Below are 24,707 nucleotides of genomic sequence, written 5' to 3'. Positions count from 1 at the left end.
CACCTCTCTCTCTTTTTCTTTTCATATCCAGTAGCTCCAGCAAATCTGCCAACAGGACAGTTGCCAAGGAAAGGCCCGTGCCTGGGGCAGCCCCGTTGGTGGGCCATCAGATACCAGCATCCAGACCCCAAGCTTCCGTCCGTGGTTCCGATGCCCACAGGTCCAGCCCGCCCCCCACCGCGGGCGCCCGGCCCCAGCACGCTGGGCCCCTCGGCTGGCCGCCAGGCCCGGGAAAGCAGCCTCCCGCCCTGACCCAAGGCCTCGCCCACGACCCGCTCAGCGGGACTCGGGGTTCAGAAGACAGTGCCGGTCCCGGTCCTCAGAAGACTTCAGAAGACATCAGAACGGAGGTGCTGGCCAAGGAAATCGTCCACCAAGACAAGTCTCTGGCAGACATTTTGGACCCCGACTCCAGGCTGAAGACCACCATGGACCTGATGGAGGGCTTGTTTCCTCGCGACGGGAACTTGCTGCAGGAAAACGGCGTCAAGAGGAAGGCTGTGCAGAGAGCCGTCAGCTGCTCAGGGCACGAAGGCAAGAGGTAGGTCCCTGAAAATGCCCCCATGCAGTCTTACAAGTGAGCTCCATCCACGGGTGGGTGATACGTATGGGGTTACTTTACTGGTCTTTTCCTGCTTCCAACGATCCTGACCCAAGAGTGACATTCCCTGTCAGCTTTAGGGGAATGGCTCTGAGGAGGGGGAGGTGGGACAGACTGGCCTTAAGTTACCAGGCACTTGTCCAACAACAAAAAATAATGCTGTATAATAAAAGGCTAATATACAAATTGTCCCCTCGACTGGGAGTTGGACCAGGGGGCGGGACCGATGGTCCCTCCTCCCTGCCGGCCTCTCCCCCAATCGGCCCCCCCTCACCCTTATCAAGGGTGGAACTGGCCAACCTCCCACGTCCCTTTACCCCCCACCCCCACCCCCACCGCCCAATCAGGCAGGCCTGCCAGACCCACCCATGCATGAATTCATGCACTGGGCCTCTAGTAACAATAATTATAGTGTTAATATTTATTGATCATGTTCTTTGTGTCAAATGCATTCGTTTCTTTATATAAACATCATCTTGTATAATCTTCACAAGAACCTTCCGAGATAGCCACCAGTTTCACCTTTATTTTACAAGTGAGGGCATTGAAGCCCTGAGAAATTAGGACCGTGCCCAACTGAAGTCAAAGAACATGTGAGCGCTGGCAGTGTGACCCTGCCCGCTCTGTCAAGGATTACACGGTGCCCCCACCTCCATAAGCAAGCACACAACCTCCCCTTCTCCATCAGTCACCCTTACGGGTGCAGAGAGCCCTCGGAGGGCAGTGCTGAGGGGAAGCAAGTAGAAACGGTGAGCACAACAGAGGGCCTCTCCCCCCCCCCCCCCAAGCTGGAACTGAACGGGTCTTTGTAAAAGAAGATGAGAGTCTAGAGACATCGATTTATACCACTCTGACATTCGCCTTTGAAGAGTTAGGGTGAATGCTCGTGTTCTAAGAATCATGGCCGGGCTGACTGGGGCACACCGTGGTTTTGTTCAGCCTGGGAACCTCTGCTCCTGCAGCGCCCGGAGCCCCATGTGTTAAGGCCCCGTAGCCTGTCCCAGCGCCCAGCCCCGGGGGGCAAAAGCACCGTGAGCAGCCTGTGACTCATTCTTTTGATTTTTTCCTGGGTTATGGGCCATCGTCTTGCATGTGTGATTTCCTTCAAGTACTGCTGTGGGAAAGATTTGGAGTAGTTTTATTTTCTTTTTAATTCCCAGTGGAAACAGAACTGACAGATTGGAACTCCACAGTTAGTGCTTCCAGACTAAATGAGCACAAGAGAGCATTTCATCCAAAGTTGGATGTGCATTTTAGAAACTTCCAAGTGACCTCCCTAAATTGCAAGAATGCCATGTTTTGTTGGGAGGGGGAGAAAGGAGGAGTTACGCAGTACTTACAAGCTCTTCTATATGAGAGGCTTTCCTGATACAAGGCCTGGACCCTCAGTCACCTTGCCCATCCCTTCCTCTTCAGATTGGGCAGGAACGAATTGAGGTGAAGTTGACTTTTCTAGGGTCCTGTGTTTGGCACACGTTTACCGAGTACCTACAGTATGCAAGACAATGCACTGGGTATCAGGAGGGGCCCTAAGATGAGGGTCTGTGGGTGTGCCAGCTAGCTCACCAGGGATGGTTGTGGTAGGTCACAGCGAGGGGCTTCTAGTCACTTCATTCTGTTCTCTGGCTACTTGCTGCAGATGGGCAGGGTCGTGTGTAAGCACATCCTCAGCATTCCCCGGCCCTGTTACTGAGAACCTATGTGCTCAGTCAGTTTAGACGGGAAATGGTCATGTGGCTGTCGCAGGAGGCATTCCAAAGGATGGCAGGTGCCATCTTCTGGTGGGAACGAGCATAGCTCTGTTGTGTGAGAGGCTGCAAATATCGGTAGTGAGGTTTAGTCATCAAATGCATGAGAATCCCACTTGTAATGTAATGAATATATCTGGGCAGCGGGTGCGAAGGGAGCACATCAAAAAAACCCTTTTCCTGTCTTTTTTAATTAACTGGATTAGATGTAATTATATTAGAGGGATAGTCCCATCGAGCAGGGAACTAGTAAAAAAGACGTTTGTGGCGGTTTTTATTCCACAGTAAAGTGATGGTCTACATGTTACATCAAAGTCATAGGATTGAATAGCTGAAATACCTCTCAGAGAGAGCCTACCCTCCTTCCGTGGTCATTTATTCCGTGGGAAGTCTGAGAGGCAGCTTACTTATAGTAAAACAGAGAACACTCAGTATTAGGTTTCTCAGCTCCCCGTTTGTTCCCCAGCCTTGAAAATCCCTGCTGTGGAACCAATGAGTAGATGTCACACCTTCTATTTATTGACCAGCAAGCTCCAGATTGCTGTGGTGTCTGCAGGATGGCAGGCTTAGGGAGAAGGAACATGGACACATTCCAAATAACAAGTATAGTGTGCATCCGAAAGATAATGGCGACCCTGGAAGAGTAGGCAATAACCTAAAATCTGAGATATGTGCCATAGCCTTAAAAGACTTACACACTGAAAGGCTCCCCACGGCCAAAACCGGTTTGGCTCAGTGGATAGAGCGTCAGCCTGTGGGATTGGGGGTCCCAGGTTCGATTCCGGTCAAGGGCATGTACCTTGGTTGTGGGCACACCCCCATTGGAGTGTGTGCAGAAGGCAGCTGATCGGTGTTTGTCTCTCATCGATGTTTCTAATGCTCTATCTCCCTCCCTCTCTGTAAAAAAAATCAATAAAATATATTTTTTTTAAAAAGAAAAAGGAAAAAAAAAGAAAAGAAAGAAAGGCTCCCCACGGTCTTTCTGTGAAATGGGGAGTCAGCATCCTGCTTACACGTCTCACAGAAGGAGAACCGTGCAGAGAGGTCAGCGACTTGCCCAGAGTCACCTGGCAAGTCCGCAGGCCTGGTTCCCGCTCCTCCCTCCCACTGCCGCCTTCGGTGGTTTTCATCCCAAGCTTGCCTGGGTTCGGGAGCTCTGCACATGGTTATCGCTCACCCGTAAGTATTGACTAGTTAGTTCATCCTAATTTCCAGGAAGTAATGGAATAGGATTTTTTTTTACACCTGTCCGAAGGGAGAGACCCGGGGAGATGAAGCTGCTGGTGTGTGCTGTGTGTGGCTCTACTTTTTGTTCTTTGTGACCCAGGAGCGAAGACAAGGAAGCAGTGGGCATGCTGGTCAACTGCCCTGCCTACTACAGCGTGTCGGCTCCCAAGGCCGAGCTTCTGAACAAAATCAAGCACATGCCCGAAGAGATGAGTGAGGAGGAGGAGCAGGTGGATGTCAATGAAAAGAAGGTAAAGAACTGGGACCTGGGTTTCGTTTTCCCCAGAAAGCTAGTCGGGGGCCTCACAGGGTTGCCCAGTAACGCCCCTCATGGCCAGAGGGAGAGGGGCCTGTCCCAGCACCAGTCGCTCCCAAACCATCACTGGACTCCGGACTGCGTGGCACTTTGAGCCATTTCCTCACAGCTCCCCTGTCCTTTTCACTTTTATAAATGACAGAAGTGAAGGCTAGCGGCAATTAGTTATTTCCTGAAGGTCTCATAACTGGGACGACACCCCAGGTCCCCTGCCTCCTGGCCCAGCACAGAGACCAAACCCTGTTCTCAAGGCCCGTGTAATTGTCATGCATGATTCCTGCGCACAAGGAAAACTAGAAAACCTAGAAATGTGAGGAAAGAGAGAGTGGATTATGAAAAGACACGTTGGAAAAGGTCATGTTAATCTTTAAATTCCTCAGCTCCCTTTGCCATCCCCCAGTGAGTAATAACTTGAAGGCACGGTGTTGGAAGTCAGCTGTTGGCATTGGATACACTTACAGAAATTTTCATTGCTGAGCATTTTTAAAATGACCACGCTGCTGCCGTCCTCCCCAGAGCCACGGGGATCTAAGCTGGCCTGTGCCTCCGGGGGGGCGCTCCTGCCCCTCCACTTTCCCCGCAGCCCAGAGGGGCCGCCTGGCCCTGTGCTCGCAGCCCTCGGCCCAGGCCTGCCTGCTGAAAGGGACTCTCTGTGAAGGCTTGCTTCTTGCTGAGTCTGGAATGTAAATGGTTCAGTGGTACCAATTCTAGGAGAAACGTTCTTATGTAATTCCATTCATTTGTTTTTTAATGTGTGTCCTAAGCCCTCGTGTTTATGTACTGGAGTGAGACCACAGGATGCAGACCCTGGGAGCGGGAAGTTGTGGGGCAGGAAGTCTTAGGGGTTTAGAAGCAGCTCCTTTGGTGGGATTCTCCCTCCTGCTCCAGCTCCGGGGGCTCGCAGCCCAGGGCTGACGTTCTGAGGCAGCCACTTGTGGTAACTCTCTCCCCCCCAGCCCAGGGCTTTCCCTTTGAAACATCTGCTTCATAGCACACCTCACATCCCTGCCTCAGTGCTGCTGAGCGCCCCCGCTGAATGGGTCCTCTGAGCGGGGAACCCACCTTGCTCTGCTCCATGTTTATCCCAGAGCGGGAGCTATAGAACCCTGTTACAGGTATCAGGCTGCCAGGACGTCTTCAGATAACAGAACATTTACTTTTCAGAATCGGCTTTCCCCAAGAGAGCACTGGTGACCCAGATGGCTCTCAGCTGCCCGGTTCCTTTCCTCTTCCTTCAGTCTTGAAGCCCCGCGCTTCCCTCTGCTCTGTCTTCCTTTCAGCCTGAAAAGCTCCCCCTAGCATTTTTTCTTGTAGATACACCCTGCTTGACAACAGCAGCGTGGCATACTGCTCATTGCTTTGCCCTCCACATCTCAGTTTGATTTTTAACCTCTGTGTTTCACCACTTCATTATCACCCTCTCATTCTGAGGACTATGTGGCACCACGTATGTTTGGGCTGAGTAATATAAGGGAAGAGTGGATTATTCCTCATGGGAAATAACATTATATGCCATTTATTGAGTACTTCCTAGATTCTAGGTGTGAGTTGTTTTTTTGTTTTGTTTTGTTTTTTTACATACTGCTCTATTATCTTTTTTTTTCTTTTTTTTTTTTCTTTTTTTTCCACAAAACTGTATTGTCACCTTTTATACTGAAGTAACCGGAATGAGTCAGACTAGAGGATATGAGGGCATTCAAGACCAAGGAAACGGGGTGGGTAAAGACCTAGGGGTGTGGAAAAACATGAGTGTTTGTCTTAAAGAGAGGGACTTCCGGTAGCTTGGTATTTTGGAATGAAAAACAAAGCACCTCACCCACCCGGTGCGGCTCAGTGGCTGAGCATCCTTCTGGGAACCAGTGGGGTCAGGGTTCAGTTCTCAGTCAGGGCACATGCGCAGGTTTTGGGCTCAATCCTCAGTAGGGGCATGCAGGAAGCAGCCGATCAATGATTCTCTCTCATCATTGGTGTTTCTATCTCTCCCTCTCCCTTACTCTCTGAAATCAATAAAAACATATTTTTAAAAAGTGACTAAATTAGAAATGACCAAATTTAGAAAATAAAGGAGGACCACAGGCAGCAGGAGACAAGGCTGGGAGGATCATGGTCACCAAGGGGCTTTGTATGAAATGCAGAAGGGCTCGATTTCTGCCTTCAGCAACGGAGAACCCTTGGGGAGTTGTTTGTTTGGATGAACTACAAGTTTATGAATGTGTGATAGAATTTTTGTTAGTGGTACTCACATTTGTATGTATATCTGACTTGTAAAGAGAAAATATGTGAACTTGACATGATGTTGAAGGCATCTATTAATATGTTCAGCCCAAATTGGAAGTGCAATTCTCCTCCTGATGTACAAGTTTTTCTAACAATGATTGAAATGAGCATTTTAAGTTAATTCCATTTTAATATATTTTCTATTTCTATAGCCTATAGCTGATGAATTATAATATTCCAAGTAAATGTAAGTGTGACTTAAAATATGAAACACTTTCATTGTCTGAACTTGTGACATACATAAAAACTAAAGACAGTTTGATATCAACTCCTTGGCTAATCCCTGCCATATCTATTGGCAAAAGTCTGCCCATGATTCCCTATTCTGAAGGCACAAGGCTTTGGCTTAGAGACTTAATGGAAAATTTCAAAGGCAGAAAGAATCTGTTGTTCCCCGGAATTGGCTTTCCCCAAGAGATCCCTAGTGACCCAGATGGCTCTTAGCTGCCCGGTTCCTTTCCTCTTCCTCAGTCTGGAAGCCCCGCGCTTCCCTCTGCTCTGTCTTCCTTTCGGCCTGAAAAGCTTCCCCCAGCATTTCTTCAGAATGGGTCTGCTGGTGACACGTTCTTTTCGTTTTTCTTCATCTAAGAATTCCCGTTGTCGTTCCTGAAGGATGTTTTCACAGGGATTCAGGGCTGCCTGTTCCGTTTCTCTCAGCATTTTAGAATTGTTGCTCCACTTTCTTCTTCCACGGTCTCTGATGAGAAATGCCGTCATTTAAATACTCTCATATGCAATGTGTTGTTTTTCTCCAGCTACTTTAAATTTGTTCTTTATTTTTGATTTTCAGCGATTTGATTATGATGTGGGTGGGCTTGATTTTCCTTGGTTTATCCTGTGTGGGTTTGCTGAGTTTGATTGTAAAAATGTATGTCCTTCACCAAATGTAGGATGTTTTCAGCCATTATGTCTTCAAATATGGTTTTTGTTTTTTTGTTTGTTTTTGTGTTTTGCCCTAATCTTCCTCTTCTCTTTTTGGGACTCCGGTGACATGGCACAAGTGTTAGACCTTTTGATATTGTCCCACAAGCCCCTGAAGCTCTGGGGTTTTTGTTGTTGTTGTTCAATCTGTTTTCTATCACTTCTTCTGGTTGGATAATTTCTATTAGTCTATCTTCAAATTCACTGACTGGCTTGTCTCCATTCTGCGAGTGATTTTTTTTAAAAAATTTCAAATATAGTTTTCAATACTAAAATTTATATTTATATTAGTTTCTTGTAGTGTCTATTTCTTTGCTGAGAACTTCTGCCTTCTTTTCATGTCATGGGCGCTTGCTTTTATCATGGCGCATAGTTATAAAAAGTATTTTAAAGGCTTTGGTAATAATCCCAACATTGGGGTTATTCTTGGCGTTCGTGCCTATTGATTATCTTCCCCTGAATTGCTCATATCTCATTGGTTCTTTGTATATTAGGAGATTTTATATTGTATTCTGAACATTTTGAGTATTATGCTGTGGGACTCTGGGTTCTGTTAAAATCCCCCTGGAAAATGTTGGCTACAAGTGGTATCCCACCTCTGGGTGGTGGTTCAGAGACTTGGCTGTGTGCCACACGTGAACTGTCGAGGGCTTAGCCTGGGACTTGGGCAGCTGTTTCTACCACGTTTCATTCTCAAAGTCTTTGCTGTGCTGCTGTGGGTCTGTCCCACACACGTGCAGCTTGAGGGTGAGCCTAGGACTTAGGTCAGTTCTGCACAGAACAGGGGATCTTTTCCAGCTCTCTACTGTTCAGTGTCTCCCCAACCCCCACCCCATTCTCTGGCTCCCAGCAGCCCTTTTTCCTGGGCATCTGGCCAGAAAGACGTGTTCTCATTTTATATAGAAAGGAAAGTTCTAGCAACAAGTTATAGCACCCTGTGCGCTGTACGTTCTGCACTGCTGGGCCGCCTTCCACAAGAGAGAGAGAAAAGGTAGCGAGCATCCCTTCGTGCTCTTTGGCCCGCGGGTCCTTTCCCAGCTGCTCTGACAGAGAGGGTTTTCCTGGGAGTTTACATGCAGGAGCCTCCCCTGCACAGTGCAGCTCTGTGTACCTGCAGTTGCCGGTGGTGGGGGCAGGGCGAGGGAAAACGGAGAGAAGGGGGTTCGAAACAGGAAATCCCCCCACTCTTGCACTCACAGCGGCCCCCGTTTCTCGTCTTCTGGTTTGAAAGGCGGGGCTTTTCCTGGAGTTTTTGCCGCCACGCTGTCTGTGTGCTTCTGCCTGGGGGCTGTCCTCAGGTCAGAGGGCAAACATAAACTCACCCCATTACGGATGTACTTCAAGGCTGGCTGACCTCGGGTCACTGCCATAGCTCACTGTACGGAGCCCGCTCCTGCACCGAGGGACGCTGGCTGCAGGAAGCAGGGAGCGCGGCTTCCGTGGGCTTATGCCATCTTGGCCAGCATCGAGAGTCTTCACCTTCCCCCATCCCCCATCCACAACCCCCCCCTCCCCCCAGGTTTATCCGCCGGGAGATCTGATTGCAGCAGCTGTGTGAAGAGGAAGAGAGGGCAGGAGGGAGGGAGTCACAGCCGTCCAGGGAGTGACAGCACAGGTCTAAGGGCAACGCAGTAGAATAGTGAGAAACAGATGGGCTGAAAAAAAATAAGTAAAATAAAACTGGTACCAGATTAGTCGTGAAGCATGGAAGAGAGGTGAGGGCCGAGGACGCCTCCCACGTTCCTGGCCAAGGTGGAGGGTCATGGCCGAATTAGGAAGAGCGGGAAGGTCATTGAGGGAGGGAGGGAGGGAGGGAGGGAGAATGAGCGTGGTTGAATTTAAAGGAATACTGTTTCTTGTGTATCAAAAATTCCCAATACCAAGAGACCGTGCTAAGTAAACAGGACAACTTCCTGGCACCAGCCTTCCCGAGGGACATGGTGAAGGGCCGCTCCCGACAGGGAACCTAGGGGACCTCTGTACGGCAGGCGGTGCCCAGGGCCTTTCTGCTCTGATGGGTCACACCACAAAGACGAGGTTTGATTCATCTCTGTCACCAGGACATAAACGGGCCCCGACTTCTCGGGGTGAAGTTCAGCTACGGAAACAGCCCAGGGCTGCTGCCTGCATCCTCCCCAGTTTTTACAGTGGGACAGTGTGGCAAGGGCCTGGATTCACTGCCCCTGAATCCTGATTCTCCTTCTCCCCCGCTTCTCTCGTCTCCCCCCGCTCCTCCGTGGCTAAGAGTCCTGAGTTACTCTTGTTTGAGAGGAAGACAGTCAATCAGCAGAGGCCAACTGTGTCTGTAATGACATATTGGCAACACTCAGCACAAGTTCTCGGAACAGTAGGTGAAGCCGGGGGCGGGGGGGGGGGGGGGGGGGGGACACACACACATTGAGTGTGCCCCTAGAGCAGAGGTGGGAACCTTTTTTCTGCCAAGGGCCATTTGGATATTTTTAACACCATGTGCCATACAAAATTAGCAACGGAAAAATTAGCCTGCTCTGTTTGGTCAAACATTGAATTAACTCACCCCTAATGCTGTGCCAGGGCCAGACCAAATGATTTCATGGGTCATAGCGTGACCTGTATGCCCCCCTCCCCTGCCCTAGAGGCAGCTCCCTAAAATGAGTAGCGTGTGCCCTTGGAAGTGCTGCCTAATGTTAATGGGAGCACACTCACACTCACACTCTCACAAATGCCCAGCATGTGTACAATACTTTACATTTTCCAGAGTGCTTGTACAAGCTTTATTTGATGGGAGCGTCATAATATTCCAATCAGCTATTTTAATGCGGTGATTAAACGCCTGAACGCTGAACCAGAGGGCCTGGCTTGAAGCTGGCGCTGGCACTTTCTAGCCACATGAGCTTGGGCAAGTTCAAGAAGTAAAACCAGGATAACAGCAATCTCTCTCCCATCAGGTGGCTGGGGGTGGCAGTGGACTAGTAAAACACCTAGACAGGGCCTGGCACAGAGAAGGGGTTCGGTACTGAAACGTTAGGTATTACGAGCTGTAAGCAGGTCTGATTAGCCCCTTGCTGTGGTGAGATGTGAAGGCTGAAGGTCAGTTGGCGCCTAATGGTGACTTTTCTGTCACAGCCAGTCTCCTGACTCCGGGTCCGTGTTTTCCCTGGAGCAGGAAGGAGGTGGGACGGGGCCCAGCAGGATGGCTGTGTGCAGATGGTGAGGAGGGAGGGCCTGCTAAACTGTGTTTAGAGAAAGAACCCTTATAAATAGCACCTCACACAGGTCGAGGTAAGTTTACCCCAGATGAGAAGTGGATAAATGCCAGTGATTTTGCTAATCGGTAGCTCCCAAGAGACTAGTATATTGTTTAAAAAAAAACACAAAAAAACACCCAAAATACCTCTTCGCTCTCTCCAGTGAATTCAGCAGGAAGTTGGTAGGGTTTTTTTTTGGAAGATATCTGCCTGGCAGACATGGCTATTTAGTTAGTATAGCCAACTTTCCCTTGTTGCTAAATCCCTTACAACTGCATTTCACAATCCAAATGTCCATATTTTAAGGGCGTGGTAAAATTAAAAAATTCAAATACCATTCAAATATGCAGCATTTGGGCCAGAAGTGACTGAATCGACTGCTTAGTGTACTTGTATTAGCATATATGGCCAAGCTGTTGCTGTATCATATTACGTCCCAGCAAACAGCTTTCAGAAATCACAGTGCCGTAAAACGTCATGGTCCTCCCCAAAGAAGCCTCCCTGGACCACTCCTAAGCCTTTTCTTTCTTTCTTTTTTTAAATATATTTTATTGATTTTTACAGAGAGGAAGGAAGAGAGATAGAGAGTTAGAAACATCGATGAGAGAAAAACATCGACCAGCTGCCTCCTGCACCCACCCCACTGGGGATGTGCCCCCAACCAATGTACATGCCCTTGACCTGAATCGAACCTGGGACCTTCCAGTCCGCAGACCGACGCTCTATCCACTGAGCCAAACCGGTTTTGGCCTTCCTTTATTTTTAAAATATGTTTTTATTGATTTCAGAGAGGAAGGGAGGAGAGAGAGATAGAAACATCAGTGATGAGAGAGAATCATTGTTGACTCCTTCATGCCCCACATATAACACCAGGTCAGGCCTGGGCATGTGCCTGACCAGGAATCGAACCGTGACCTGCTAGTTCATAGGTCAGCATTCAACCACTGAGCCATGCCTGTCAGGCTTTTCCCTTCTTTTAAAATGAAGATTTACTTAGACATAGAAATTGTGACCATTTTGTTCCAAGTTTCCAACTGAAGCTGCACCACACACACACACACACACACACACACACACACGAGCTGGAACCTTTTTAATGATAAAGAAATAGGTTTTAATCCCAAAAGATTATGTCCTTTTTCCCTGTGGCTACCTCAGACTAAGAGAAAAGTAAAAGAATCAAAAGCTATGGAGTTTAATTTCTCTTGCCTCAAAGAAATAGTAGACACTTTATATAAATGAAGTCAAGCTTGAAACCACTAAGACCTTTACTTTATCCCTTCAATTAAATGTATTGGCTATTTGTGTAACTCTGTTTTATATGTGTAGCAATTAAGATGGCAAATTACATGGCTCTAGTAAATGGAAACAGTGGGGGATGCAATGGAAAGCACAAGGAACTGAATTCTGGTAATTAGCCTTATAATACAAGGCTAATATGCAAATAGACTGAATAGTGGAACAGCCAAACAACCGCATAACCAGTTGCTATGACATGCACTGACCACCGGGAGGCGCACAGAACATGGTGGGCATTGGCTGTGGCAAGATGGTGGAGCAGGTGAGCAGGGGCATCTGACCAAGACGGGGCACTGGTCATTGTCATTGGGGTGAGTCTCTGGTGGTTACTGAAAATTCTTTGCTCCCGCATGCCACAGTCCTGCCTGGCGCTTGCACCTGCTGCCAATGCTGGCCCCACTCACACCCACTACCAGCGCCCAGCGCCAACCCCGATAACTTGGCACTGTCAGCGGGTGCAAGTGGTGGCTGCCAGCCCTGACTGCCCCTCAGGGCTTCTCCACCTCCCCCTGCTCCTGAGGGGCAATCGGGGCTGGCAGCCACCTCTCGCACCTGCCTGCCCCAATCACTCTGTACCAGTTGGTGCGAGTGGGGCTGGCACTGTTAGCATGTGAGAGCGGTGGTGGTGGGAGCAAGGCTTCCACCAGACAGGTGACTGGGCCGCAGCAGGAGGGGTCAGGGGGGGCACGGGGGATGGACCAAGAATCCCCCTGTGCCCACCACAGCCTCACAGCCCTTTCAAGGTGCACTAATTCATGCGTTGGACCCCTAGTTTATAATGATTGCCCACGAGAGCCCCTAAAGTCAGGGTGATTTGTGTCCAAAGCTACCCCACCTACTGGTACATGTGTCAGACTTCACCTCACTGAGGCTTCGTTTCCTCACCTATTGTATGAGGATAAAACAGTGTTTACTACAAAATTGTTGGGAAGAATGAGATAACCCACATACAGTGTCTCATATAGTGTCTAGCATGTAGTAATTGCTCTCTAAACGGTATCTGTTGGTTAGTATCCAACTCACTTCGGGGTGATCTTGGGCAGGTCCGTAATTCTTTGACTCTTGGCTTCACTATTTGTAAAACTAGAACATTGTACCCTACTCGCTTCTGGATGGTATTGTTGTGAGGATCAGATGAGATTATGTCTTTTTTAAAAACTTTTAAAAGTATTTAATAAACCAGTTGGGAGGTCAGAGCTGTGCAGAGCGGCAACGTGTAATCAAGCGTTGGCCTGTGAGGATCCATAGGTTCCGAGGAGTACAGCGGCGGGCAGTCGGGGAAAGGACGGAGTATTGATTGTGCCCTCCTGTTGGGGGGCAGTCCATACAGAGTGAGCCTGGAAGGAGAGACGGGATGTGGTTGGCTAACCTTTGCTGTGGGTCTGTCTCCTCTGTGGTTCCAGGCCGAGCTCATTGGAAGCCTCACCCACAAGCTGGAGACCCTGCAGGAAGCCAAGCGGAGCCTGCTGATGGACATCAAGCTCAACAACGCCCTGGGAGAGGAGGTGGAGGCCTTGATCAGCCAGCTCTGCAAGCCCAACGAGTTTGACAAGTACAAGATGTTCATCGGGGACCTGGACAAGGTGGTCAGCCTGCTGCTCTCCCTCTCGGGGCGCCTGGCCCGCGTGGAGAACGTGCTCAGCGGCCTTGGTGACGACGCCAGTAAAGAAGAGAGGGTAGGTGGCCTAGACGTGCCATTCAACAATGCGGTGGGTGCTTCTCCTTTTTCGCGTCCCGCACGGAAAGGGAGAAGGACAGGTTCCTGAATGGAGAAGCTGGGGATTAAGAAATTAAAGAGCTGAAACCAGTTTGGCTCGGTGGATAGAGCGTCGGCCTTCGGACTGAAAGGTCCCAGGTTCGATTCCAGTCAAGGGCATGTATCTTGGTTGCGGGCACATCCCCAGTAGGAGGTGTGCAAGAGGCAGCTGATCGATGTTTCTAGCTTTCTATCCCTCTCTCTTCCTCTCTGTAAAAAATCAATAAAATATATTTTTAAAAAAAAAAAAAAAAAAAAGGAAAGAAAGAAAGAAAGAGACCTAGGACTCAGCTGACATTAATTTAAAGGTCATCCATGTGCATTCTCAGTGTTCCTGCTGAGCCCATGGACACAGAGAAGTACAGTAAGACACGATCCCTTCCCTCGGGAAGATGACAGTCTATTTGGGGCGGGGAGAAAGTCCAAAGTATAGATAAGCAGGAAATGGAGGAGGCACGTTCCATGCCAAGAGGCAAAGCTGATACTGCAGGCTCAAGGAGCACTTAGGAACGTGAAAGCACAGGTGCCAGAGTTTCCTTCCTAATGCGGGCTGACCTTAGAGAAAGAGAGAGGGGCAAGGGAACTCTGGGGGATGCGGGGAGGGCGCAGGAACATGAGCGTAAGCCCCAGGGAATCTATAGTTCACCTGGAGGCTACAAGCCCTCGGTGAGGATGCACCCCAGTGTCTCCACTGCACCCCTTCCTGGAAGGAAGAGGACAGGTGCTGACAGTGGTGCTGATCCTGGATCTACTTCAAGGGCTTCCTCGGTGAGGCGCTGTGGGCTTACACACTCTATGTGCCGACTCCTGGAGTCCTCACAACAGACCGGTGAGGGAGTGGCAGAGCCAGGGCAGGAGGAGTCCTGCTGCAGACCCCAGGTCTTATTCTCCTCATTGGACATATTCCATTGCTACAGAGCATTCTTCATCTGCTCATCCGTGCAGCACATGTCTGCTGGGTGTCCAGTGTGTGCCACTCACTGCTCTGGGCACTCGGGATATTATCTTGGAACAAAACAGACCCCTGCTCTCAGGGAACTAACTTATCAAGGGAAGTCAGACAATAAACATAGCTATAATTGTATGCACACGCACGCACACGCAAGGTGGTAAGTGCTCCAGCCATCAGGATGCTCCCTTGCTCTCTGGCTCCTTCTATCTACAGCTCTCTCTGTCTTTTAATGCTATCAGGGATTTCCTAATTATTTCTCCTAATGTGTGTGTGTGTGTGTGTGTGTGTGTGTGTGTGTGTGTGTGTGTTTATTTATATTTTATTAAAAGGAAAGATGTCTTTTTTCCAAATAGATTTTAAAGAGATTAGAAAAAGTCCAGAAGGTAAGCATTTGGGAATGTGACTGCGTATCCAGAAACTTTCTGCAGCTCCACCTGCAGTGGGTGCCCTCCTCCTGGAAGTGTGCTGAGCCCGAACTGCCTCTGCTGGGAATTGTCTAATAGGATCTGCCTCAGAAGCTTTCCTTTCCTCCCTCCTCCCACTCAGCAAACAGCGAACGAGAACCCGTACTGTGTCAGGTGCTGTGTGTGCTAGGCATGGACACTGGCTACCACACAGGCCCCGCCCTGCCGGAACTCACCATGGAGTGAGGAAAACCAGAATGGAAGCAGCAAATGGGTCCAGTATGCTGCAGCACAGCAATCAAGTCAGAGCCCAGAAACACTTCTCAGCGGGTGGGGTGAGGCGGGAATTGACTTCACCCAAGTGATGCTTAATAGTCTAGCACCGTGGTCGGCAAACTGCGGAACGCAAGCCACATGCGGCTCTTTGGCTTCTTGAGTGTGGCTCTTCCACAAAATACCACAGCCTGGGTGAGTCTATTTTGAAGAAGTGGCGTTAGAAGAAGTTTTAAAAATTTTGGCTCTCAAAAGAAATTTCAATCGTTGTACTGTTGATATTTGGTTCTGTTGACTAATGAGTTTGCCGACCACTGGTCTAGAAGGATTCCATATTTGTAGGTAGAGTAAGAATGGAAAGGCCTCATGATTGAGAAGGAATATCATAGACCAAGTAAAGAAAGACCATGGCATCTTCCAAAACTGATTTGCATATGGTTATGTCTACAACATAAAGTGATAACTTGGTTCATTTTTTAAAACAGTAAATTATTCTTGAAAATAGAAAAGTCTATAGTCGGGGATTGGACAGGAAGTAGATCCCCAATTTTTTTTTTTTTTTTTTTTTTTTTTGGATAGCTCAATTTAAAGGGGTATTCAGAACACCAAAGAAATCAAACAATTCAATTTCAAAAATTAGTATAGGACCTGAATAGACATTTCTCCAAAGAGGGCATATAGATAGGCAATAGACATATGAAAAGATGCTCAACATCACTAATCATCAGAGAAATGCAAATTAAAACTACAATGAGATATATCATCAATATGGCGAGGATGTGTAGAAAAGGGAAACTTTGTACATTTTTGTGGGGCTGTAAATTGATGCAGCCACTATAGAAAATAATATGTAGGTTCCTAAAGAAATTAAAAATAGAACTACATATGACCCAGCCATTCCACTTCTGTGTGTTTATCCAAAGAAATCCAAAATACAATTCAAAAGAAATATGCACTTCTATCTTCATTGCAGCATTATTTACAATCGCCAAGATATAGAAACAACCTAAGAGTCCACCAAAAGACAACTGAATAAAGTAGATGTACATGTTAAAATAGATGTTAATATATTCTAACACACAATAGCCCTTAGAAGGAATAAAATCTTGCCATCTGTGACAACATGGATGGACCTAGAGGGTATTCTGCCAAGTGAAGTAAGTCAGAGAAAGACAAATACCCCATGGTTTTACTTAATATGTGGAATCTAATAAACAAAATAAAGAACATCATTGAAGGTCTGGGAAAGATTAATGGCAGCCAAGAAGAGATAATGAAGCTCCCTGGCCCCTAGAGCCAGCATCAGAGGGGAAGCCATTTCTGCCTCTAGACCTGGAGGAGCAACAGGAAGGGGTCCTCACCAGAACTATAGCTGTGGCTGTCCTCCAGCTCTGAGGCCTTGGGGAAAGAATGCAACCACAGCCACCTGGCAGAGACAGAGCCAGGGATAAATATCCCCCTCCCCGTGCTTTCTCCTCCCATCCTCCAGTCTCCCCATGACTCCTGTTGGCCAAACCCAGAAGGCAACCCAGTTGATGCAGCCACAGAGCAGCGCTGAGGAGTGTGGGTCAGGGGTAGGCAGTATCCAGTGCAGACAATAGTTACACGGACCTTATGTGTCATGCTGTAGGCTTTGGACTCTTCAACCTATTGGCCAGGAAGAGCTATAAACTAATTTTACGACTTACTCAGCCTGGGAGGGGTGAAAATGATGCTTACAGCTGGGAGCCTTATTATAATAGTTTAGCAAGAAGGCTCCAGGCCATTAATTTGGGCAGTGGTAATGGGGTTAGAGAATGAGTTTGAATTAGCAGGTGTGTTACAAGAGGGCGGGTATAATGGGAAGGTAATTGCCAGTTTCCCGTTGGACAAGTCGGGCGGGTGCTGCAGATTTCTGAGATAGGAATACTGGAGCAGATCTCAGTTCGGGGGAGAGAAGCTGTTCTACAATCGAATTCAACTCAACACTTAATGCACAATTACACTCTCAGATACAAATAAGTGCTTGCTCACCTGCGAAATACTACATCAATATCAGCCTTTGTTAAGAAACTGAAACTACCAATAGGAATGAGAAAAGGAGTACCACGTGGTTCACTAAGTGCCCGATTCAGGATAATAGCAAAGAGGGGCGGGAAGGGAAGATGGGGACTGGGATAAGTATGTGTAAGGCTTCAACTGTATCTAACTTTTTTTTTAATTATTTTTTTTATTAAAAAAAAATGCAGTGAGTTATTATAAATAGCTTAAATTTCCAAAAACCACACAATATATCTATTCTCAAAGTTCTGTATGGGAATTTGGAGGCTGGCCAGGGGTAAATTATGTCTAATGAGACAACACTAGGCCAGTACTATGATCTTTGGCAGCATGATTGTGTGGATAGCAAGATCTGAATGCAAAGCACAGACAGACACTGCTATCAGACACATGAAAACTATGCACACATTACATCAGCCGTTAACTTTTTAATCGGAAGCAAATGTGGAAAGTGTTCATGGTGAGATGTGGCACTGTTAATGTACACAGGTATTACATCACTCTCTCTGAATTTCTGGTGGTTAAAAAATATTTAGTGGGTTTTTTTGTTTGTTTTTAAGGTGAGGAAGAGGTTTTTACTTTTTAACTTACATCTCTACAGTATTTTGAAAGGTGTCTTCATTCAAAATTGGGGAGGAGGATTTTTAGGTGTGTTTTTCTGATTAGGTGCAAGAAGCCTATGAAAATGGAAATATTTGTAAGATAAATCTATAATTTTGCACTTTTCCCCCTAGACACACTTATGTTAAAATAGGCTAGTTTGAGGAAAATTAGGACAAAGACACAGAAGCCTTTCATAACCCTACATAAGCTAATTTGTATTGAGGTATATATTTAAATAATCTGTTTCTTAATTTTCATTTTAATGTTTTTTAATCACTTTGGCCTGAAAAGTCTGAATGGTTAATTATAATTTTTTAAATTATATGTCAGCATGATGAGTAAAAGCACATACACATTAAAATGTCTCATAATGTACATTAGCCCGAAAGATAGCATGTTACCTTACTATTCAGTTTGTATAAGAAACTCCCAGAATATGAAAATGCCATTATTATTAAATAGAATTTCTATCATGCTAGGTTCAGAGGAGTGAAAGAAACCTAGAACATGGAAACTGATTTCTTTAAAGGTGAACAGTGGGGTGTTCTCATTGTTGACTATGGATTGGGACAGAGGATCTCAAACTTTAGCCGCAAAAGAATCACCCAGAAGGCTTGTTGAACCACATGCTTCTAGGCCCCACCCCCAGGAGGTGAAACGGGGCCTGGAAATGTGCATTTCTAGCAGGTTCCCAGGTTAGCTGCTGCTGGTCCACACGTGGAAAACCTCTACCAACAGGAATACTTGCTGTTTGGCCTTTTCCTTTTCAATTTTTTTATTCTTGTAAACTGCACAGAAAACTTGCCATCTTAACCATTTTAAAAGTACCTAATTCAGTAACATTCAATGCATTCATATTGTTGTGCATCTATTTCCAGAACTCTTTCATCTTGCAAAACACACTCTGTACTCGTTAAACCATAATTCCCCATTTCCTCACCTCCTAGCCCCTGGCAACCATCATTCTACTTTTTTGTCTCCATGATTTTCACTCTCCTAAGAACCTCGTGTAAGTGAGACTAGTGAGGGTGCTTTTAAGTAAACAAGCCTAAAGTCAAGTGGGCACCCCAGCCAATTGAAGGCAGTCCCTCTCAAAGCTGCTACGTGGCTGCACAAGTTAGAGAAGCACAGGCATCCAATCGAAGGGCACTAAGCTGGTTTTCAAAAACATTAAATCTCCTTCATTTAGAGTGGTCCCTGAGAGAGAAGCCTGCGCAGTTTGCAGCCCTGTGGACGGGTGTCTCTGTGGGCAGTGTGGCTCTTTCCCTCCGTCCCCCTGCCCTTAGCTCATCTGCTTGTTTTCCCCGGCAGAGCTCTCTCAACGAGAAGAGGAAGGTCCTGGCGGGGCAGCACGAGGATGCCCGGGAGCTGAAGGAGAACCTGGACCGCAGGGAGCGCGTGGTGCTGGACATCCTGGCCACCTACCTCTCCGAGGAGCAGCTCCAGGACTACCAGCATTTTGTGAAAATGAAGTCCACACTCCTCATCGAGCAGCGGAAGCTGGACGACAAGATCAAGCTGGGCCAGGAGCAGGTCAGGTGCCTGCTGGAGAGCCTCCCTTCGGACTTCGTCCCCCAGGCGGGCGCCCTGGCGCTGCCCCCGGACCTCACTCGCGAAGTGACTCCTCCCGGGGGATGTGCTCCTGGTGGTGGTCTCCCACCGGTGACCTCTCCCCTCTAACCTCTTCTACCACACCCACCCGGAAGATCACCCTCTCTTTCAACACTATTTAATCTGAAAAAATGTCTCAGTACAAACCACTGTTTAAACTCTGTGGGTTTTGGGAACGGTATTTTCTGGATAAAAAGGAAAAGATTCTGTCCAGGAAAAAAAAAAAAAAGCCTGTATTTTCCTTCTCACCCTTCATGATTGACCTGAGAGCTTGAATGCTGCTGGGAACTTAGCCCTTTCTGTTATTACTTTGTAATAGAAGGAAATTCAATGACACTGTGAGAACTGATCGGAGGGTGTTTGGCTGATTTCGTTTCCCACAGGCTTAGGCAAACGGGGATCGGTGTGTGTCGCCCTCAGGAACGTGCCCACCGTGGCCTGCCTCAGTGTGGGCCGTGCCTCCTGACCACAGGTACAAGGACTCCTTAGTGAAGGGTCTGCAGCATAAAGCCTTAAAGAAACACACACACACACACACAGCAGAAATTTGTAAAGCCTTGGACGTTGTTATTTATATATTTTTAAGAAATGAAAAGGATCATTATGTTTGTGTGCTAACCACTCATTCAATTCTGTTTTGTGGTGGACGTAGACAATGACGTTGTTGGAGCGTTGTATTTTGTGGAAACCTTAATGAAATGAAGAATTCCAAAGACAGTCCCGTGGAGTGTGGAGACTTGTTTTTTCTTAAACTCTTGACTTGGCTGCTTTACTTTTACAAATAGGAGTACACACACACACACACACACACACACACACACGTGCTTGTGTTAAACCGAGTCCTGGGGAACCCCGTTCCGCCTGCTGCTGGGGCACACACCTCCAGGAAGGCAGCTTCGGGCAGGAAGGTCACCGCCAAACTCGAGGATTAGGAAGTTTGGGTCAACCAGCCCCTGAGAATCAGTGCCTTTCTATCGACTTAAGGAGGGAGGGCCTGTGGGGCCTAAATGAGGAGAAACCAGCCCGGGACACCCCACTCCCTGTCCCTCGTATTCCACTGTCAATATCTGATCCCAAATCACTTCTGATTTTTAAAGTTAGGTCACATTTGTTCCTAATATAAACTCGACTTCTAATTTGTATTTTATACAAACATCTTTTACTAAGATGTTGGGGGAGGGGGATTCCCTGGAGACCAAGGAAATTATTCGCTTTTTATTCTTATGTGGTTCTAAATTTATTCCTCTTTAGTTTAATTCTCCACAATACTATTGATTTTATTCTGTTAGGTCGGATTTTTTTTTTTTTTTCATTGTTGGAACAGCATGAGTTTGTTTTTGTTTTGTTTTGTTTTTTAAATATATTTTATTGATTTTTCACAGAGAGGAAGAGAGAGGGATAGAGAGTTAGAAACATCGATGAGAGAGAATCATCGACCAGCTGCCTCCTGCACACCCCCACCGGGGATGTGCCCGCAGCCAAGGTACATGCCCTTGACCGGAATCAAATCCGGGACCTTTCAGTCCGCAGACCGACGCTCTATCCACTGAGCCAAACCGGTGCCGGCAGAACAGCATGAGTTTTATTCACCTTACAGTGGGCAAGAAAAAGTAAAAGCTTCAGCCAGAAATGACCATCTCCAGGAATACATAGATCAGGAGGATGTGAAGGGTCACTCAACTGGTATACAGAAACAGTCCATTGGAGGCAAGGTACTCACGGCTGCCTTAACTCTGAGATGAAGCATGGGATAAAATGATTTAAAAACAAACAAACAAAAAAAAACAAAACATGTTGGTAGCAGAGACATAGGAAGTCTTATTATTTCTAAATAAACCTCCCTCTTATGGCAGTTCATTCAGACACTGCATCATGGTTTCCCAAAGTGCAGGCAAGATATTCTGTGTCAGAATCACAGAATGCATGTTAGCATGCCAGCTTCTGGGACACGACCCAACAGGCTGGGAATCTGTGTCTTCACAGTTGAGAGCCACTGAGACCAGTCATTTGCTCAGTTTCCATTGTTAGGATCACAATAAGATGAACATGAATTATGTGCTAATCCAGAATTCAAAGCCCTGTCAGGTTTGCTCTCGTTAACTACATTAGTATGAGTTACTATTGTTCCCACTACTTTCATATAATCCCCAAGATGGTTTTAGGGGTTATTTCCACTGCTCAGTCCTAGATCTGTTGTAAACTTAAGCAAGCTTGTCAGAAAACGGCCATTGCCCCCACTAGCAGAGAGGTGTGGAAGCTCTGAAAGGTCAGAGCCACCCACTCACTATCTAGTTGAGACAGTGGTAGCTGAAGCAATTTCCACCTGTCAATCTTAGGTAAATCCTTGATGATCAGCTATTACTGGAGTTGCCTGCCTCACTGGGTGGATCCCAAACCTTAATAAAAGGGGTATCAAGGCGTAGTCCTCCCCCTAGAGGTAGACTCCCACCTGGCCCTCAATATCGCCAAATTAACACTTTTCTAGTCTCATTTGTTTTTGTTTGTTTTATTGATTTTTTTACAGAGAGGAAGGGAGAGGGATAAAGAGCAAGAAACATCGACCAGCTGCCTCCTGCACACCCTCTACCGGGGATGTGCCTGCAACCAAGGTATATATGCCCTTGACCGGAATCAAACCTGGGACCCTTCAGTCCGCAGACCGACGCTCTATCCACTGAGCCAAACCGGTTTCGGCTAGTCTCTTTCATTTGTATGAGGCCTCCTCCAGAACCTGAACCCTGAACCACGAGGGACGTGAAAGGGGTTCCCACACAAGCTAGATGTTAATTCAAGCTCAACTGCACTAGTTATTTATCCTCAGAAGGAATAAATCCATGTCAGTGGTTTGAAGTTCTGATACTTTCTCAAGTTCAGGATGCTTGCACTACTAATCTGAAATCACGACCCACTTTTCAGGGGGGCCCTGCTCAGAGGTTTGGGGCTTCCTCACAGGTCTCACACTACAGATGAGCTAGAGTCTCTCTTGGCTGGACCTGACAGCCGACCTGATGAAACAAAAATGTGTTACTGTCCTTTGAGAAAGTGAAAGGAACTAACGTCCAACTTTAAAACCCTACAATCAAAATGAGACAAGGAAAAAGTAGTGAGTGAAGAAACGGGCTTCATTCTATAAATTCCTCTCTCATCTATACGGGGAAAACAGCTGCATTTCTTGCTCAAACGTCCATTTCGCCATTGCCTTCCATGGTGGGTTGAACAAGAGACATTTAGTATGAAGAATGGCTAAATCCCGACAAAGGAGTGCTATGGGATATGAGGAATTTGATACGACACCCTGGATCCCAAGGAGAGCACCTAAGGAAAGACCGACTTGGGAAGGGGCCTCTGCCAAGGCTGAGTGTGGACCTGGAGAACCAGCCCACTGACAACACCCGTTCCCGGATTTGCCCAGGCCAGCGCTGGTCTCAGTCCCCCCCGGGCAAGCAGAAAGCAACCCCCAAAGTGCCATCGGTGCCCTCAGCAGCCAGCCACATAGGCCTGCACAGGGAGTGGGGGCCAGCAGAAGGCGGCTGCTCAGGGAAAGAAGCCATTGGAGTTGCAGGTGATCTTTGCTTAGGGAACAGGTGTTGGCAGATGCTTTGGGACACTTATGCAAACAGGAATCCATCAGGGTGTGGGTTTCTAGTCTGCAGGTCTGAGAGGAGGTTATCTCCTACAGGGGAAACCTGTGCTTGCGGCAGAACTCCCTCAGACTCCCCACACCCGCACCATACCTGCACCAGGCAGCAGCCAAAACAGCAAGATAATCATTTCCTCCCTCTTGCCCCTCTAGCGCCCTCTACTGAGAAAGCTTCACATGCTCATTACAAAGGAGAAATGGTGAAGGGCAACTGTGGGGCTAAGAGGCAATAATGGATAACTGGCACAGATTTATGCTACTACATTATTACCCAAGCAGTATCTTCTGGTATAAAGATTTTGTAGTTGCTGATTCTGTAAAAACAATTTCTCAGGCAATAAGGAAAAAATAGTGTCTATCAAGTGCATAACTTACTTATGAAACAATAATTTGGAGGGATGAAAAAGAGGTTTTAGGAAATTTTAGAAATTTTGGAAGTTAAGGGGACCATTGAAGCGCAGGGCTGCAGAGCAGCAGCAGTTACACTTCCTTAGAATGAGGGAGCTGGGAACAGCAAAAGGTCTATATTTACAAAATAAAGAGAAGGAAGCCCTTCATCCAGAAGAAGGAGAAAACCCAAAGGGAATAGGGAAACAATAAGGAAGGAGCTGGGGAGAACCTCACTTGTCCCATGTAGAGTTCAACCTTTGAGCCCAGGAGTTACCATAGTAACCAGTCCAAGGGAATAGTGACCAATCAGAGGGGATATCAAGGCACCAGGATCTGCAGCCTTTATAAGCCATAGGGAAAAGGAACTCCGTGGGCCGGAAGTCTATACTTGTTCTTTAATAAATCTCCACCTTTGCTTTACCACCCTCTGTCCATGGATTCACTTACATATCTAGAAAGTGTCGAGGGGAAAAGTTTCTTAAATGTGCTTCATAGACCCACATTCCTCAAAATACCTAAAGCAATAGATTTAGATTGAGGCCTATGTAAGAGCATGTGTAAGTTTTCTATCTCCCATCTCTCTGCCTAGCTCTGTCTCTGGAGACCTCTCTGTCTGTTGCTATGTCTCCACATGTATACCATCTGTCTCCTTGTGTGTGGTTTTCTCTTTCTCAAACTTTACAGCTGCCATCTTCCTGTTCTTTCATTACCCAGATGATTCCAATTATATTCTTTATATTATTGAGGGAAGAGGGGGGAGACAAAGGATAAAACGGGAATGAATAAAGAACTAGAAGGAAAGATCTGTAAATATAGGAAAAAATGTACATCACTAAGCTAAACAAGGGAGATGCCTAACAGAAGACTTTGCACTGTTTAAATATGCATAAGAGCCGAAACCGGTTTGGCTCAGTGGATAGAGTGTCAGCCTTCGGACTGAAAAGTCCTGGGTTTGATTCTGGTCAAGGGCATGTACCTTGGTTGCAGGCACATCCCCAGTAGGGGGTGTGCAGGGGGCAGCTGATTGATGATTTTCACTCATCGATGTTTCTAACTCTATCCCTCTCTCTTCCTCTCTGTAAAAAAAATCAATAAAATATATTTTAAAAATAATAATAAAAATAAATATGCATAAGAGTACATGAGAGATATTTCCCCTCTTTAACCAGAACAGAATATAGGAGTTGACTTTGCTTATGGGGATAAGAATTGAGTTGATAAGAAAACATAACCCAACGAAGGGCTCACATATATTGGAATAAGAACTTAAAAATATTTCCTTCCTGGTAATTAAAAGAGAAAAGAGAGAAAACAAAGCCACCTGGTATGAAATGGCTTGGAAGCAGGTTTGTGAAAAGGCAGGAAGGTAAGCAGCCCTTCCAGTGATGAAGAAAATAAGACATTTTGGGGGGAGGAGACCAG

General features: G+C 46.9%; 1 protein-coding gene across 5 annotated transcripts in view; it reads left to right on the top strand.

The window, feature by feature from the left end:
- SHROOM3 (shroom family member 3) overlaps positions 1-19,972 on the top strand; it is a 279,696-nt gene extending 259,724 nt beyond the window's left edge. For 4 of the 5 annotated variants that reach the window (XM_084880504.1, XM_084880503.1, XM_084880507.1 and 1 more), the window contains 4 exons: positions 32-541; positions 3,677-3,827; positions 13,020-13,292; positions 18,956-19,972. In XM_084880504.1, coding sequence (XP_084736630.1) covers positions 32-541; positions 3,677-3,827; positions 13,020-13,292; positions 18,956-19,324 — 1,303 coding nt within the window. In that variant the 3' untranslated portion in view covers positions 19,325-19,972. The remainder of the gene's footprint in view (positions 1-31; positions 542-3,676; positions 3,828-13,019; positions 13,293-18,955) is intronic. The other variant, XM_084880505.1, reaches the window with a different exon arrangement.
- The last annotated feature ends 4,735 nt before the right edge of the window (positions 19,973-24,707 follow it).

This window comes from Pipistrellus hanaki (assembly GCF_964339955.1).
Source record: "Pipistrellus hanaki genome assembly, chromosome: 1".
Classification (NCBI taxonomy): Eukaryota; Metazoa; Chordata; class Mammalia; order Chiroptera; family Vespertilionidae; genus Pipistrellus; species Pipistrellus hanaki.
This window is presented reverse-complemented; position numbering and strand designations above follow the sequence as displayed.